Here is a 16,034-nt window from a genome sequence, read left to right as displayed (position 1 = left end):
ACGTTTGAGACATTGAATACTGTAACCGCGTCACCTAAGTCAGATGTGGATGCCTGTGACAGCTCTGATGAACTGTAACATCAGCCCTTCTAGAAGAAGATGGTGGACTTTGTGCTTCCCGGGGGAGGGGGAGGCTGACTGGGACTCTAACTTGTCGTTTGGGGCCTGCCTATGTCCTGTTGACTATGAACAGAGCAGCGAGCTGAGGATGGCTGAAAACCACAGCCTGGGATTAAGAGCATCTTTGCTGATGCACAGGGACCAGCTGAATCATATCAAGACACCTCCACCCGCGTCCTCAGCAAGAGTTTAACACAGGTGAGTGTAATCAAGGTACGGCCCTGGAGCCAAAGAGTAGCAGGTGAAGAATGTGCGCGTGCGCAGAAGCGAAAGCAGGGGTGGCAGCCACGCCCACAGCGAGAAGCAAGATGGGGGGACTTTCACACACGGATTGTAATGGACAAGGTAGGTTTTTCAGCATCAGAAAGTTCAAAACACGTTCTTTCTCCTTCTGCAGCTGTCTGGCAGCTGCTGGTGCCTCCAGTGTATTCCCATCTTGCCATCGCTTGAGGCCACCGACATTTTCCAGATCCCAGCCCTCTGGGAATTTGTCAGCTGCCTAAAGAGACATCATCCCAGTGAAAAATTACCGACTTTGAGGATCTTAGTTCATTAACCGGGGATTGAACCAACATCCCCTGCATGGGAAGCACGGAGTCTTACCTCTTTACCTCTAGCGCCACCTGGGAAGCCTATATTTCATTACAGATTATTACAAAATATTGAGTATATTTTCTTGTACTACACAGTAAATCCTAGTTGCTTATCTATTTTATATATAGTACTTATATCTGTTAATCCCATATTTCTAATCTGGAAGATTCCTAGTGGCCTCCATCCACCGCACTCTTTTTCTTCTTTCTGACCTTAACAGGCATTAGCTTTTCTCTGTTGCTTCCCAGAAGCCCAGGAATTCCTCACCTTGATAGTCCTCTGGCACACTGAGGTAACTGTTGGTGGGTTTCCACATTCTAACCATCTCTAACCTAAGAACCACCCTCTCTATACCTATAAGAGAGGTATCCTGCATCCCACATGATGGATAAAGCCAGTGATACAAATGACTACCTGGCCCAGGCTGGGCATTCGGAATTGGGGTCCAGGGACATTGAAGAGTCTCAGTTTGCTCTACCTGAAGACAAGTGAACGCAGACACTCTGAGGAGACCTGTGCTCCTAACAGCAGAGAAATCTGGTATGAGAGGATGCATGGATGGATGGAGGCATGAATGGATAGAAAGATTATAGAGGGACTGATTGATAGATATGGCCCTAGAAAGAAAAAGTGATGGAAAGGGAGAGAAACAGTGCCCTTCTTGGCCACAGGCAACTTATCAGCTCTTGGTTCTAGGTCTTCACGACACAGCTCTGTTTACTGGTTCTGAACAGCTCTTGCATCTCTTCTTTCAAACAAGGGAGTCTCTATTACTGGCTATGGAAAATTGTTCATTTTGAGCAAATCCTTGCTGTCACTTAATAACCCTCTCATTCATGTCTTACTGAATCTCTCCCACAAACGTCACATTGTCTTCTTTACTTCCTCAGCCTCAGAGTCACTACACCAATGGTCCAAACTGACCTGCTTGGTTAGCACATACTACCTCGCATGAAGTATTACTATAAAGTCATACAAATGACTTAGATATCCATGATTGTTATTCCCACCAAAATAATCATACTGGGAAACTATAAATGTATTCCCACAATGTGGCCAATACCCCAACCATTTCTGGAATGTCTCTTCAAATCTTCCTTACTGACAGTAAATCTGTGTCTCGTGATTTTTAGAAACAGCTACAATTGTGCTGTAATCAGGGAAAGTGGATAAAATGAAGGATCAAACATTTTAATCATAAAGTTTGTTTTCCCCAGTAGAATCCTAATCAAAATAAGCATATCTCCCATAATCAGAATAAGCAGATCACAATTCTAAAAGACAATACGCATCTGAAGGCACATATGCTATGTGCTATTACATTTATTAAATATAAATTACATTCTTTGTCATCATCACATCTTTCTGTACACTTCATCCAGAGGAGATAAATCTAAGATTTATAAACCCCAGTAGGTTGGAGATGAGGGGTTTAATGAATGTTTGTTATTGATGTTTAGGTTTCTTAATTATTATCTAATTTAAATGCGACCTGTAAAAAAAAATAGATGCCATTCAGGTAGGTAAAAATATACATGAAGGCAAAAGATTACAGACCAACCCTAACAGCCCAATCATGGCCATAAATTATATGTCACATACTTAAAATATGTGAGCTGCCAATCAAAACTGAAGCATCTTACCAATGATATTCCTGCCCTGGTCATAGCCCTGAGCTCTGGAGATAGATAATGCATTTTTCTTCAAGTCACAAGTTTCTTCCTGTTATGAGGGATAAGCAATAGCTACTTTTTCTCAAGCTTTCACAGAGGCATCGAGAAACTGCTAAGTAAGGTATATAAATGTCAAGTTTTAGCCAATAGGTCACACAGTGAGCTAGATCTCAGAAACCCTTCTAAGGGCAAGCCATGCAACCCACTTCTCTGTGCAAATTTCAGCTAGTGTGATCAAAGATAATGAGTCACCCGGTAGAGGATTTCAAAAACACTAAAGCCGCTTCAGGGTTTTCTTCTTGAGCTTCACTGTAACTGAAACTACACTTATACTTTGAGACAAGACAGGGCTACGGGGCATGAATTCAACACATGACTCCAAGATTGAGTAGTTTTAGGTTAAAAGACCTCGCCTCAGTGATGAAAACTGAAGCGCGCTTGTCTGAAAATACTGGATCCCAGAATCCCATTAGAGTGAATTCAAATGTGTTGTTTACACTAGAAACATGAAGTGTTGGGTAGACCTTAAAATAGACAACTGCTTGAGGCTTGAAAATGATCTTTTGATAGAAATAGATGTGTATTCTGATGATCTCGCTCAGAATAGTATTTATAGAGTAAAACGTGACTGGATTTCTTCCTTGGTGGTAGAGGGTACATATGAGTCATTTTCTTTGAGGGGCGATGGCTGTACGCTAGGTCTAATGCAGTAAGGATGAGAGTGTGAGCTTTGAAGTCATCAAAATGTATCAGTTCTACCTTCGGGACTTGGGTGGATTGCTCCATTTTTCTGAAGCCAGTTTCGTTATTTAAAACATGGAGCCGAGGGACTTCCCCGGTGGTCCAGCGGTTAGGACTCCTCGCTGCACCGCATGGGGCACAGGTTCCATCCGTGGTTGGGGAGCTGCTGCTGCTGCTGCTGCTGCTCAGTCGCTTCAGTCGTATCCGACTCTGTGCGACCCCATAGACGGCAGCCCACCAGGCTCCCCCGTCCCAGGGATTCTCCAGGCAAGAACTCTGGAGTGGGTTGCCATTTCCTAGGAGCTAGGATCCTGCATATCACATGGTGCAGAAAAAAAAAAAAAATTGAAAAAGAATGGAACTGATACAGAGCTATGTCACAGGGTGGTTATAAAGACGAAACATGATAGCGTGTGTAAATAATGCAGGACTGGTTTTGCCTAAGCGTTCACTTCCTTCTAAGCCCTCCTGCCCACACTCCTGCATGCAACCCCCTGCAGGGAGGCTGCAGAATCTGGCTTACTTGGGCTCCATCAGCACCAGCACCTGGCAGGACTGACATTCACCATCTCCCTTTCACAAAGTACTTCTATGAAGATGTTGTGAAGTGAGGTTTGCACAGTACTCCCAAGGAAACGCTCAGTGTCTCATCAACTACTCTTCGAAAACACTCTGGTTGCAGAAAGCAACACAATACTGTAAAGCAATTATCCTCCAATTAAAAATAAATAAAAAGAACACTCCAGTTAGAGTTTTTGTGTGTGTGTTCTAAACCTTAGAGAATCATAACTTCTACCCAACTTTCCATTCATTTTTTTTTATCAGTTTGCATAGTATTTTGATTTGCAACTTCACGTCAAAAGAACTGACTTTTAGGGACTTCTCTGGCAGTCCAGTGGTCAGGACTCTGCACTTCCAATGCAAGGGGTTCAGGTTTTATCCCTGCTTGGGGAACAAAGATCCCACCTGATGCATGGCCTGCCTTTAAAAAAAAAAAAGGAAAGAAAGAAAACAAAAACACACTAACAATAACCTGACTTTCAGGGAATACATGTATTAAGCCTATAAATATTTAGTAAGCATCTACTACATACCAGGCCCCATACCTGGCACTAAGAATGAAAAACAATCAATAAAACATAGTTTGTTTTCAGTGCTGTTACAGCATGAAGAATGCACAGTATAACACACAAGTCCTGTAATGGACGAGTGCCCGAGGTGCCACCACTCACACGGCACTTTAAAGTTCAAAAGCACCTTCACAGTGTCAGCCTCCCATGAACCCTATGAGCTGGGTGTCACCATTACTAATCATTTCCAGGTCAGATATAAGGAAGCCCAGGGGAAGGAGGGGAAGTAAGCTGACCAAGATCACACAGATAATAACCGTGATTCTGGGTCTCAAATCTCTGCTGGCTGTCCCTCAGAGTCCCTGTCAGAATATACTCCGAACATGCCCCCTATCAAGCCGGCAAACGCCTTACAAATGTCTCCTAAACTGTGTTCCCCAGGAAGCATTCAGACACAGGAAGCTCTCGTGTTCTAGACTTGGCCCAGACCCTAACTGCCCTTCTCTCCCCCAGGACCCTACTGAGGGCCGAATGAACTGCTGTTTTCTGATGATGCCGGCTTCTCTCCAGCCCTGGTGCTTTTTCTCTACTCTTTCTTCTCCCCAAATACTCCTCCTGTAGTCCACCCAGCTCCACCTTCCTGTTCCTTCTCTTGCCTGGAGGCAGTAGTTTCACCTCTTTCAGGAAGCGCTTCCTGATTACCCTCCTTCAAGCCATTTCAAATAGCTGAGTCTTCTACGTTCTCCCCAAGGCCCACGAGAGGCACAAGACATAGCTGGCTATTTGGCACTGCAGTCATCGGTTCATTTGACTGTCTTCCCCCTCACTTTTCCTCAGGGATGTCTTTGAAGCCTCTGTGTTTAGCCCACTAGCTGTTTCTTGACTAAATGAATGAAGGAAAAAAATCAAGCTATGCCCCCTCACCTAGTGTTCTCCCTGCAATGGCTGGGCTCAAAACAAATCCAGAGCTTCGCCAGCAGTCTCGGAGCTACCACTGAACTACTGATGCCCACCAGAGCATCCCCAGGTTAGGGATAATTCACCCTGTGTACATCCTCTGAAAACAAGAACAGGCATGAAATCACCAGTCAGGTTTTGAGCATAAACATGGCTGGTTAACAATGCCTTAGACCAGTGGACCTGCTGCAGTCTCTAGCTGGCCATAACCTTTCTGCTTTCAATCTTATTCCTCAAATTGCAGAGCCCATATCTGCTCACCTGTGTGAACCCAGAGCCTAGAACAGTGATGGCACACAGCAGCCTTTGCCTCAGGAAATATTTGAATGAATGAACGAATGAATGAAATATTGAATAAAGGAAGGAAACTGCCCTGGCTTGGTTCTTCCTAAGTGACCTTGATGGCACTATGTAATCACTTCACCCTTCAGGCCACCACTGGCTCGAGTTTTCGTGGATACTGGATCAAGACAGACAATGGCTCCGTGACCTCTGTGTGACCTATGACCTATGACTTCAGACAGTGGATCTTTTCTAGAGAATCTAAACTAAAAAATATAAAGAAACTTTTCCAGGTAAATATACAGATGAGAGCTAAGAGGAAGCAAAAGTTAAGTTGTGGGAGAGGAGATAGAAGCCATGACACGAGGTTTGTGGAAGTAGATGGATGAGGAAGCACCCGTGAAGGAGAACCTGTTTAGATCAGGAAGCAGAGAGGCTGAGAGAAGCTGAGTGTCAGGGAGACCCTGCCATCCTGCGGAGGTGCTAGAAGAGAAAGAGGAACTGGCTGCAGGGCCACCTCCGTTCCTGACAGCTCTTCTCTGGTCTCAGCTTCAGATCTAGTGCAACCAGACTTAACAGGCACGTTCTTACCTAATAGGTGAGAATGAGTTTTAGTGTTTCAACTGCTACTACAGGCTAACAGGTGATGCTGAGTTCTAAAACGTGTTAGCCTTGGGTACAGGACCATCTCAGCTTAGAGCTGGTTAAAGGCACCCATTTGCAGATGAAGCCTGACCAGTGGTCAGCTCCTGGCGGGATGAGAAGCCTGTCGCCCTTGCACAAAGAAAAAGGTTCCCTTCCTGGGGGCAGTGGGGGCACGCAGGTCCACCTGGGGCCGCACAGCTTGGCGAGGCCAGGGCACAGGCTGGGTCTTGTCTGCCCCACCCTTCCCAGCAGGATGGCTTTACTCTCCAGGGAGAAGGCAAGGACAGAAATTGTACCCAGAGCCAAATGGTCTTTGTTTGGTAAAAGAAACCACTCTGAGTGATGTGAATGGCAAGTGAGCCGGCATCCATTGTTCCTGCCTCGGGCTGCTCCAGCCCCACTGTGATGGAGCCGAAGAGTCCCCTTGGGACACCGTTCCCTTCCCCCACCCCCACAGCATGGCATTATGCTTTGGCAAACAATGGCTGAGCATGCAAACGCCAACTGGAAGAGTTAGAACCTCAGAGGGTAGTGGGAGGCACTCTGGGGGCACCGGCCAGGTGTGAATAACAAGGACTTCTCCCCCAATGGGACAGGTGACCACCGACTGCAGAAGTGGCACCCCATGGCAGTGGCCAGGCAGCCCTAGGTATGGGTGGATGGAACATCCAGGTTGGCTAGATTTCTCGCTCCACTCCTCATTGAACACACCAGGGATAAAAGACTTAAGAAAAAGACACTGGATCTGTCATCTTCCCGGGTGGTGCTAGTGGTAAAGAAGTCACCTGCCAATGCAGGAGACATAAGTTACGTGGCTTCAATCCCTGGGTTTGGAAGATCCCCCGGAGGAGGGCATGGCAACCCACTCCAGTGTTCTTGCTTGGAGAATCCCCATGGACAGAGGAGCCTGGGGAGCTACAGCCTATAGGGCCACAGAGTCAGACACAAATGAAACAACTTAGCACACACGCACATACACCTATATACACCAGGGCAAAAGGATGCCAGAGGAACGAATCAGATACTGAAAGAAATGAGACCGTGTCTGGACATAAAGCGGTCCATCTGCTCATATCACCATTTTTGAGGTGGCTCAAATGTTCTTTGTTCTGTGCAGCCCTATATGCAAGACTAAGAGTCATCACTTGAAGACCAAACACTAAGACCAAGTACCAAATACCTCTTGGTACTCCTACAGGCTGATGGGCACAGTGCCCAGCACACAGTAGGTCCACAGTCAGCACTTGCTAAGAGCTTACAATAGGAATAAGCCCGGGGCTATGTCCTAAGCTTCTTCACTTACTAATTATTGGGCTTATCAGAAAAGAACATCGGAACCCACTGAATATATTAAAGTTTCCAATGTGGAAGAAGACTGACGTAAAAGTTAAAAGAACATCTGTCCATATACTGTGAAAACCTTGTCTGGGTACTTTTTTTTTTAAGTGGATAAAACACCACTTTATTTACAAAGCAATACTAGATTTTTAAAATGCAAAACTTTTGTTGAATTCCAGAACTGTGAGTTCAAAACCATAAAGCAAAAACAATCTGTTTTCCTAACCTCAATAAAAGGACTGATGTATCAATTCCAGTGTTACTTTAGTTATATTCTTTAAGTGTACTTATTTGAAAATACATGGCTTTCTTCAAACGTTTTGTATGGATTTTAAAGTTGAAAACTAGTTTTTGCTGACAAAGCACATGCATCTTTATCATGTGAAAAATCAACTGTTCAAATCACAAGTTAAATAAAAGCCACTGAAGCTTGGACAGAAATCTAGTAATAAAGCACAAACAAAGTGGATTCTCTTGTGATATCTCCAGAGAGTCAACAGAGGGAAAGCACAGAACTGGTCTTTTTAAAATGTTGTTTGTATTGGACTGTCTCTTATTGGCATGGTAGGAAAAATTTTCGAGTTTCAAGTTTTTATTATTGTTTCGTGGAGAAGAGCAGGAGGAAGCAGGGCTGGGAGGTGGGGTGACAGACAGGGTAGGCAGGATGGCTGGTAATGATGGAGTGAGGTTCTTCTCTGACGGCCCTTGAAGGACACTTTGCAGTCTTCTCCTCCCTGTCCTCCTCTGCCCCTCCCAGCCACACACCGCTGCAAAGTCCCCTCCCCGCTCAACACTCTCCCAAGGACTCACACCGGCAGTTCCCTCATTATTAGAAATGAACCCTTAGGAAGAACTTACTGACAACTAGCAGGAGGCGAAGGGGACAACAGAGGATGAGAGGGTTGGATGGCATCACCGACGAGATGGACATGAGTTTGAGTAGGCTCTAGGAGTTGGTGATGGACAGGGAAGCCTGGCCTGCTGCAGTCCATGGGGTCACAAAGAGTCGGACAAGACTGAGCGACTGAACTGAACTGAGCTGAGATCAAGACAGGGACTTCCCTGGTGGTCCAGGGGTTAAATGCAGGGGTCACAGGTCACAGGTCACAGGTCGATCCCTGGCTGCAGAACTGAGATCCCATATGCCACATGGTGTGGCCCAAGAAAAAAGAAAGGGAGTGAGAAAGCCCCTTGGGAGGTGGTAGCAGCAAAGGAGAATACTGATAAAATATTAAACCAAATTCTTCAACCTTATGCTTGTCCAGTTCAAGTCCTTGTCACAGTATCACATGGCAGCAAGCCACACTGATATACAGGCCATAGGTTCTTCCGCAGACCCTGCCACACACTAGAATCACCTAATGCCAATTAAATCAGAATCCTGGGAGCTGGGACACAGCCATAAATTGTTCTGTTGTGATTTTGGTTGTGGTTCTGTTTTCTTAACTTTCCAAGGGACTCCTAGGTGTAACCAACTTTGAAAACCAGTGGCAGAGAGAAATGCTTCTCAAATGTTAAGTTCCCTATAACAACCTGGGGACCTTGTGAAATGCAGATTGGGGTTAAGGATATCTGGGGTGGGGTCCAAGATTCTGAGATGAGGCCCATGCTGCTGCTCTCGGGCTGGCTCCTGTCAGGCCACATGTGATCTCACATGGGACGCTGACCAGTTGTATGCCCACAACTTCTGGGGGAGGGCCTCGTACTCGGACTACCCTTGGGTCAAGGGGTGTTATCACAAGGGGTTGTAACCTTCCTATTGCGCCTCTAAGACAAGTCGGTTATCAGCTCCGTCATCTAGCTGATTCTCCATCCACCTAGCCTGGCTGTATGTGTCAGTGAGGGACCAACTCATTCATTTGGTCTCTGACTCTTAAGAAATGTAGGGAGCTCCTCATTGTGTTTAGCCCATTCTTAAAGAAATTCAAGGCTCAGTGCTGAAGATGATGCGTTCACATAGAAGCTCACTCTTTCACGCAATGGGTCAGCTTCCTGGGGCACTGGGGATGAAGCAGCTGAAACCTGTCACTTCCTAATATCCTTTAAAAGCACACAGAATGCGTAGAGCTCTTGGAGATAAAATAATTTTATAAATTGAAGTCCACAGTTCATACGACGGGCACTTTGCATGCTCATATTTAAAAGGTTCTTGTTTTGTTGTTTTTAGTTGCTAAGTCATGTCCGACTCTTTTGCGAGCCCATGGACTGTAGCCTGTGAGGTTCCTCTGTTCTTAGGATTTTCTAGGCAAGAATACTGGAGTGAGTTGCCATTTCCTTCTCCAAGGGATCTTCGTGACCCAGGAACTGAACCTGAGTCTCCTGCATTGCAGGCAGATTCTTTACCATTGAGCCACCTGGGAAGCCCCAAAAGGTTTTTACTGCCTCTTTTCTGCGTGTAGGCCTTGATTTCCATCTACGAAAATGAAAAATGGTGATACACGCTATGCTTATTTTATCTGCAGTCACCAACTGGACACATTTTCAGTTTCCTCTTTACAGTCATCTGAACGGTTAATCTTTGTTCAAAAGAAAAAATCAATCAAGATTATCCAGGAGTCAAGTTCAGTCTGGCCAAGACATGAAAACCAGGAGGAAAAACACATTCAGCTCAATACTTTCCACAACATGAATTTGGCAGAAGACTCTTTACAACACATCCCATAACCTACATCCCACCAACTGAATTTAAGAATTCTGACTGGCTTTATCCAAAGTGATCTGCAAATTCAGATCAACAATATTTTTGATGTTTTTTTACCTATACACATGATAGGGCAAAAACGATATTACAAGAATAAGAAGGTGGAATGGAAAACAGAGGTAGATGGCCCATGGAATGGAGTCAGAAACATGAAAATGTGCCTTTGCTGAAGGGGAAACTAGGTTTCAACCAGGAGTCAGGTTGCCTTAGCCCTTCAAGGCCTAGGTACCCATCCCCGCCACCCCCCAACCCGCCCCCACTCAAGCACAGAGCCTGTGGGGGAACCTGGGAGCGCAGTGTATCAGCTCCGCACCATTGCCTGTCGCTGCAACATTGGCAGTTTTAGCATCAGTCCTCCCAAAACTGCAAACCAGAAAACAATCTATAGAAACTGAACAAATCTGGTGGACTTTCAAAAACCATTCTGCAGTTCTTAGGATAATGCTTTGTTCCAAAGCATTTTAAAAATTATTAATTATTTAATCCCCCTAACCTCCCCATGTGGCAGTTCCACACTCTGATTCCCACTTTAAATATCAAGATATGAGAGACAAGGTTAAGTCATCTGCCCCACGTTACACACAGCTCGGCCCTCAGCCGGGTTCTGCCCAGCCGGTGCCTGGAGATGCCCCCAAGCCGGCGGGCCGGGGTTACCGCAGAGATGCCCGCTCCAGGCTTGGTCAAACGGTGAAGGATCAGTGATCCAACAGCACAACCAAACTCTGACCACACCTGCGGGGGCGTTTATATCCCGGGTCTTCTGACCAGCGACTCCCCAAAGAAGGCTTTATTTCAGAAGCATTAGCAGTTGGAAGGGTTTTCAAGACTTGCATGTTAACCGTAACATGTTAACCACCCCCCCGCCCCCCAAGTGAGAGGACCGCACCCTTCCGAGGGACCAAAGTCGCCCTGAAGACCGAGAGAAGGTTCCTCTTCCTGATGGACAAGCCTAAGAACCAGAGTCGCCGGTGCTCCCGGGCGCCGCACAGCCGCCGAGCCGCGCGGGAAGGAGCGCTCCGCATCGCGGCGGGTGCACCTCGCCCCGAAGAAACACGCGACCACCCCGCGCACCGGCCGAAGCCGGGTTGGAGCATCTCTCTCCGAGGGTACCCGAGAGGGGCAGCGACAGAAGGTGGGGAGGGGGGTGGGGATGGGACCGCTGGAAGGGTGAGGGGTTCAGCTTCGCCCAACCTCGACCCCCGCATCCTCTCCTCCCCTCCCGCCGCCAGTGCCCGCGGACGCCCCGGGCTGGCCGTGTCCCCATCGCAGCCACCTGCCCGCGCCGGCCCTCCGCCGGTCCCCGGCGCCTGAGCGGCCCTTACCTGATCCGGAGATGTGGACGCGGAGCGGGCGGCCCCGACTCGAGCACGACGACAGGTCGCTCTGCGAGCGGCCGCGGGGGCTCGGGTCCCCCGGCAGCCTGCGCAGGGCGGGCGCCGGCGGCCCGGCGGGCGTCTCGGGCTCGGGCGCCTCGGCCGCCGCCTGCCCGGCCGGCTCTCCCGGGGGCTCGGCGGGGCTCCTGCCCGCCTCGGCCATCGGCTCCCGGCGGCCCGGAGCGCGGGGTGGGGCCGGCGCCGCGGACCGCGCTGCCCGGCGTGCGGCGACCCCGAGGCAGCGACAAGGGCGGGGAAGGCTGGACGCCGGGCGCGGAGAAGCTGGTGGGGAGGGCGGGAGGAGGAAGAGGACAGAAAAGTTTGCACAGGAAGGAGCCGCCTACAGCCGGCTCTCGCTCCCGCGGGCGAAAGCCACAGGGCTCGGAGCTGGGCCGCCCTCAGTGCCCGCGAACCTGCCCGCTGCTCCACCCCCCGGGCCGGGGCACGGCCCTTTGCAGATTGGCGGCAGGAGGGTCCCCTCCGATCATATCCAGTTCGCAGGCCTCAGATTAGTGGAGCTAGGGCGTCAGGAGCTGGGATGCAAGGTCAAGGTTAACAATACTGTTTTCATGGGGAGTCGGGGGAGGGGGGGGGGTGGGACGGGGGCGGTGGGCCGGGGTTGCAAGGAATGCCAAGCACACACACTTGAGCGCCCTGTGATGGAATCAAAGGCTCATACCCAGTTGAAGGATGCGAAACTACCAAACTGCAGCACCAAAAGGCACTGGACTTGCTGGTGAGCTCGTGGCCCATCCTGGAGACCCTTAAGTCAAGGCCACAGACCTCTCCTCTCACCCTTTGCCCTCGAAGCCCTCTCTGCCTCCCACCTTTGCCCACATTCCTGGGTTTCTGTCTCCTGGGTAGACCCGTAGGTCATGTTTGAAAGGCCAGGCTTCCAAAGAACCAAGGGAATGAATGCCTACTGGGAAGTCTGTGTCAAAGCTTTGCAGTGGAAAGACGGGCCTCCCAGCTGCTGTGGACTGGAAATCAGGGTTACCTCCGTGCCGTGTAGGATTGTGCGAGATGGGCAATGGAGATCTGGCTGATTCAGCGGGTGACTTCACAACCTAAGCTTTCTCAGTTTTATGATTATGCCTCCAAGTTGTGACTTGGCCAGAGCCAGAGCCAGGTGTCACCATTCCTGAAAGCTCATGGCAAGGGACAAAGGTCCCTGGGTTCACCTACGGGCCATAGTGAGGCAGCAGGCGGAGAAGGGGGAGGGGAGGAAGGGTTAACACAGTTAACATTTATTGGCACCCACACCCATATGCCAAGTGCCTTGTCAGACACTTCGCACATATGATACCTTTTAGTTAAAAAAAAAAGAACAAAACACTCAAGCAGAGGTGGTGAGAGAAAGGGGGGTCCAAAGTGAGGGGTGCAAACTAGAGAGGTACATTAATACGCACAAAGGCCTTTGTGGCGACTCGGTCATAATAATAACAGCAGCTTGCCCTTAATAATTTGAAAGAGTTTTCACCTATAATTCTCACAGCAACTCTGGGAAGGGCATGATTACCCCAGCGTTGCTGTGAGAACTCTCCAAAAACAGGTCCATTTCCACAAAGTCAGCCATGCTTGTCTGGTCCTGCTCTAAATATCTGCTTCCCCACCTCCGTAAATTTACACAGCTTCAAGTGTTATTGCCTTGATCGATACCTTGTGTAGTTCAGGACAGAAAAAAGATGCCCGTGCTTCAGTGCACCAGCGTGCGGTGTTTCAGCAGATAGGTCTTTTGGTGGGATTGAAAGGAAGGATTTGCCACTTTCCCCTGTAACTGACATTAGATTACGAAGCTATTTCTCATCATCGTTTGCTGTCCTGAATATGTTATTACCCAGTGATGCTGTCTGTACCCGGCTCGTCCACTTCTCAGGGGTTAGCTCCCCTTGCCAGCTGCTTTTCTTCTGGGGCACACCTGCCTCTCTCCCGGCACTTAGGTCTCACCCCACTGGTTTCTCCCCTTTGCTCACAACATGGATGCCCTCACTGTCCCTCCAGGCCTCCTGCCTCTCCCTTTCGGGTTTATCCTGTATGTCATCTCTTTTGATGCTAAATAAATGAATTACTGAATATCCCAGAGGGCTTCCCTAGTGGCACATTGGCAAAGAATCTGCCTGCCAATGCTGGAGATGCATGTTTGATCCCTGGATTGGGAAGATCCCCTGGAGAAAGAAATGACAACTCACTCCAGTATTCTTGCCTGGGAAATCCCATGGACAGAGGAGCCCGGAGGGCTACAGTCCATGGGGTCCCAAAAGAGTCAGATGCGATTTAGCAACCAAAAAACAACAAAATATTCCAGAACACATGAAAACTTCCCTTGTTCATTAGTCAGCAGTTAATCGTTTCAACCTTCACTTAGTCCTTATGTGTTGAAGTGTTTCTTGAGGGCCAGACACTGGGCCAGGCACCACCACGCTTCTAGAAATAATAGCATCTGTCCCTGTTCTTATAGTCCCCTTGCCCCATCCTCATCCCATCACCATCTACAGTGTGACTTCTGCCGACGCTGTTTGCTTGAGCTTCTTTGAGCACTACTGCTTGGACCTCTGCAAGTTACTGAATGGACCTCTCAGGTCTGACTCCTGCTGCAGCTCTTGACACTCTGGACCACTTGTTTCCTTTTCTGGATTCTGTGTCCCTGGTTTCTGGGACACTCATCTTGCCTCTCTGTCTCCCTGCTATCCTCCTCTCAGGATCTCTTTTTTCCTGTCTGTTCTTACCCAGTGCTCCCCAGGGGTCCAGCATCAGCTGTCTTCTTTTCACACCTGGAATATTTTTCCCCGGGAAACCTTACCTTTAGCTTTAAAGGTAAGTCTCTTCCTCAGTCTAGACTGGTTTCCTGGTCTCTAGATCCCAATATCCAAGAGGGCTTGTCTTCTTGCAGTTTCCTTGACACTTGGCAGTCTGTGTGCCCAGAGCCAAATTCTTCCTCCTCCATGAATCTGTCCGTTCTGTCCATTCTCCATCTAAAATAAATATCTCTGGGGTTTCCAGCCTGCTTTCACTGCCATGTCTTTAGCTTGAAACTTCATCTTCTCTTTCCCTTTAAAGGAAGAGACTCTGCCTCTAGGTTCACTTTCTTCCACTCTGCTCTCTTCCTCATTTCTAGAATGATCTTTCCAAAATGTTCCCAAGACTTTGCTGCTGCCCCATTTATATGCCTTCAAAACAAGTATCCATGCCACCTTTTCAAGCGTCTGCTCCTCCAAGTGGCATATCAGGGCTTCTACATTCTGCCGTTGCTCCTCACATCCTGCTCTCTAGTGTCCAGACCTTGTGAAGCTCCCTGTTCCTCTTCTAACAGTAACTTTGCACCCCCGTTTCCTCTGCCTGTAGCATCATCCCCCACCTGCCCTAACTTTGTCTCACTCATCTTTGGCGCCTCAGGTCAAGTGTCTCTCCATCCACGAAGCTTTCCTGATACCTCTCTAAACTCAGAGCCAGGCGAGGGCCCTTCCTGAACAGTGCCATAACATTCCATGTATATCTCTGTTAGATCCCTTTTCACACAGAACTGTAGTTGTTGGGGTGCTAACCTATCTCCCCAACTCTCTGTGAGCTGCCTCAGGGCAGGAAGTACTTAGACTGGGTTTTGTTCTCCTGGCATCCGCTGTGTGTTGGATGAATGAATCAGCTAATTGAGTCTATTTGAGGAAACAAACATTAACAAGTAATTCCCTGGCAATTCATGGAAGGTGCTATGGAAACCCACAAGAGTAGGCACCTAGCCTGTCTGAGGAGGAGGATCAGGGAAGGCTTCCTGGAGGAAGAGGCACCTGAGATGCCCAGGCACCCAGGATGTGGGCAGGCATTTGAAGGAGACAGAAACTTGAGACAGTGGGGCCCCTCAGGATGCTGTAATAGCTGGAGAACAGGAAGGGGAAGTAGCTAATTTCTGAGCCTGAAAAGTAGACAAGAAGTGGATTAGGATTCACTTTTCAAATGCCGTTATGTCTGTGCCATCCTAAAATAATGAGACATCATATTTATTAAGGGGGTTGTTTATTTCCAGTTTTGTTGATCTTATCTAACTCCTCATATAAGATTTCAATTTCCTTAGCAATGTCCCTTGGCACCTAGGACAATATTCTGCCCAGCACCTAATAAATGTAAGCTGTTTGACAGACTGATAAAAAGAGGGGAAGAACATTCCATTTTTCAAAGCAAAAAGTTGCTCGGTATTATTACTTTATTTGTTCTGCTCTTTTCATTAAATATCATTTCTGAAGGCTGAAAATAAAAATTGAAGATAAAAAAGGAATTACTTTCAATTACATATTGTAACAGCGGTTTAACACACCAAAATTATATTTGTTTTACCCTTTTAAAAATTATGATTTATGTAAGATTAAAAAGACATAAATGAAAATGTATCAACTAGTTTGGTCTGCCTATCTCTGTTTAGTACACCCTGCTGTCAGCAAGAGCACATGGATTATTATTATAATTGTTATTTTGTTGTCTTCTCTTCCCCCAACATATATACAAAGCTCCACTGATTGGACAGACTTTATATATAAAACACACACACAAA

General features: G+C 47.7%; 1 protein-coding gene across 4 annotated transcripts in view; it reads right to left on the bottom strand.

The window, feature by feature from the left end:
• PHACTR2 (phosphatase and actin regulator 2) overlaps nucleotides 1-11,858 on the bottom strand; it is a 297,859-nt gene extending 286,001 nt beyond the window's left edge. Inside the window, exon 1 of one of the 4 annotated variants that reach the window (XM_070796294.1) lies at nucleotides 11,444-11,858. In XM_070796294.1, coding sequence (XP_070652395.1) covers nucleotides 11,444-11,657 — 214 coding nt within the window. In that variant the 5' untranslated portion in view covers nucleotides 11,658-11,858. The remainder of the gene's footprint in view (nucleotides 1-11,443) is intronic. The other 3 variants (XM_070796299.1, XM_070796298.1, XM_070796297.1) reach the window with 3 other exon arrangements.
• Between the last annotated feature and the right edge of the window lie 4,176 nt (nucleotides 11,859-16,034).

Source organism: Bos indicus, chromosome 9 (assembly GCF_029378745.1).
Source record: "Bos indicus isolate NIAB-ARS_2022 breed Sahiwal x Tharparkar chromosome 9, NIAB-ARS_B.indTharparkar_mat_pri_1.0, whole genome shotgun sequence".
Classification (NCBI taxonomy): Eukaryota; Metazoa; Chordata; class Mammalia; order Artiodactyla; family Bovidae; genus Bos; species Bos indicus.
This window is presented reverse-complemented; position numbering and strand designations above follow the sequence as displayed.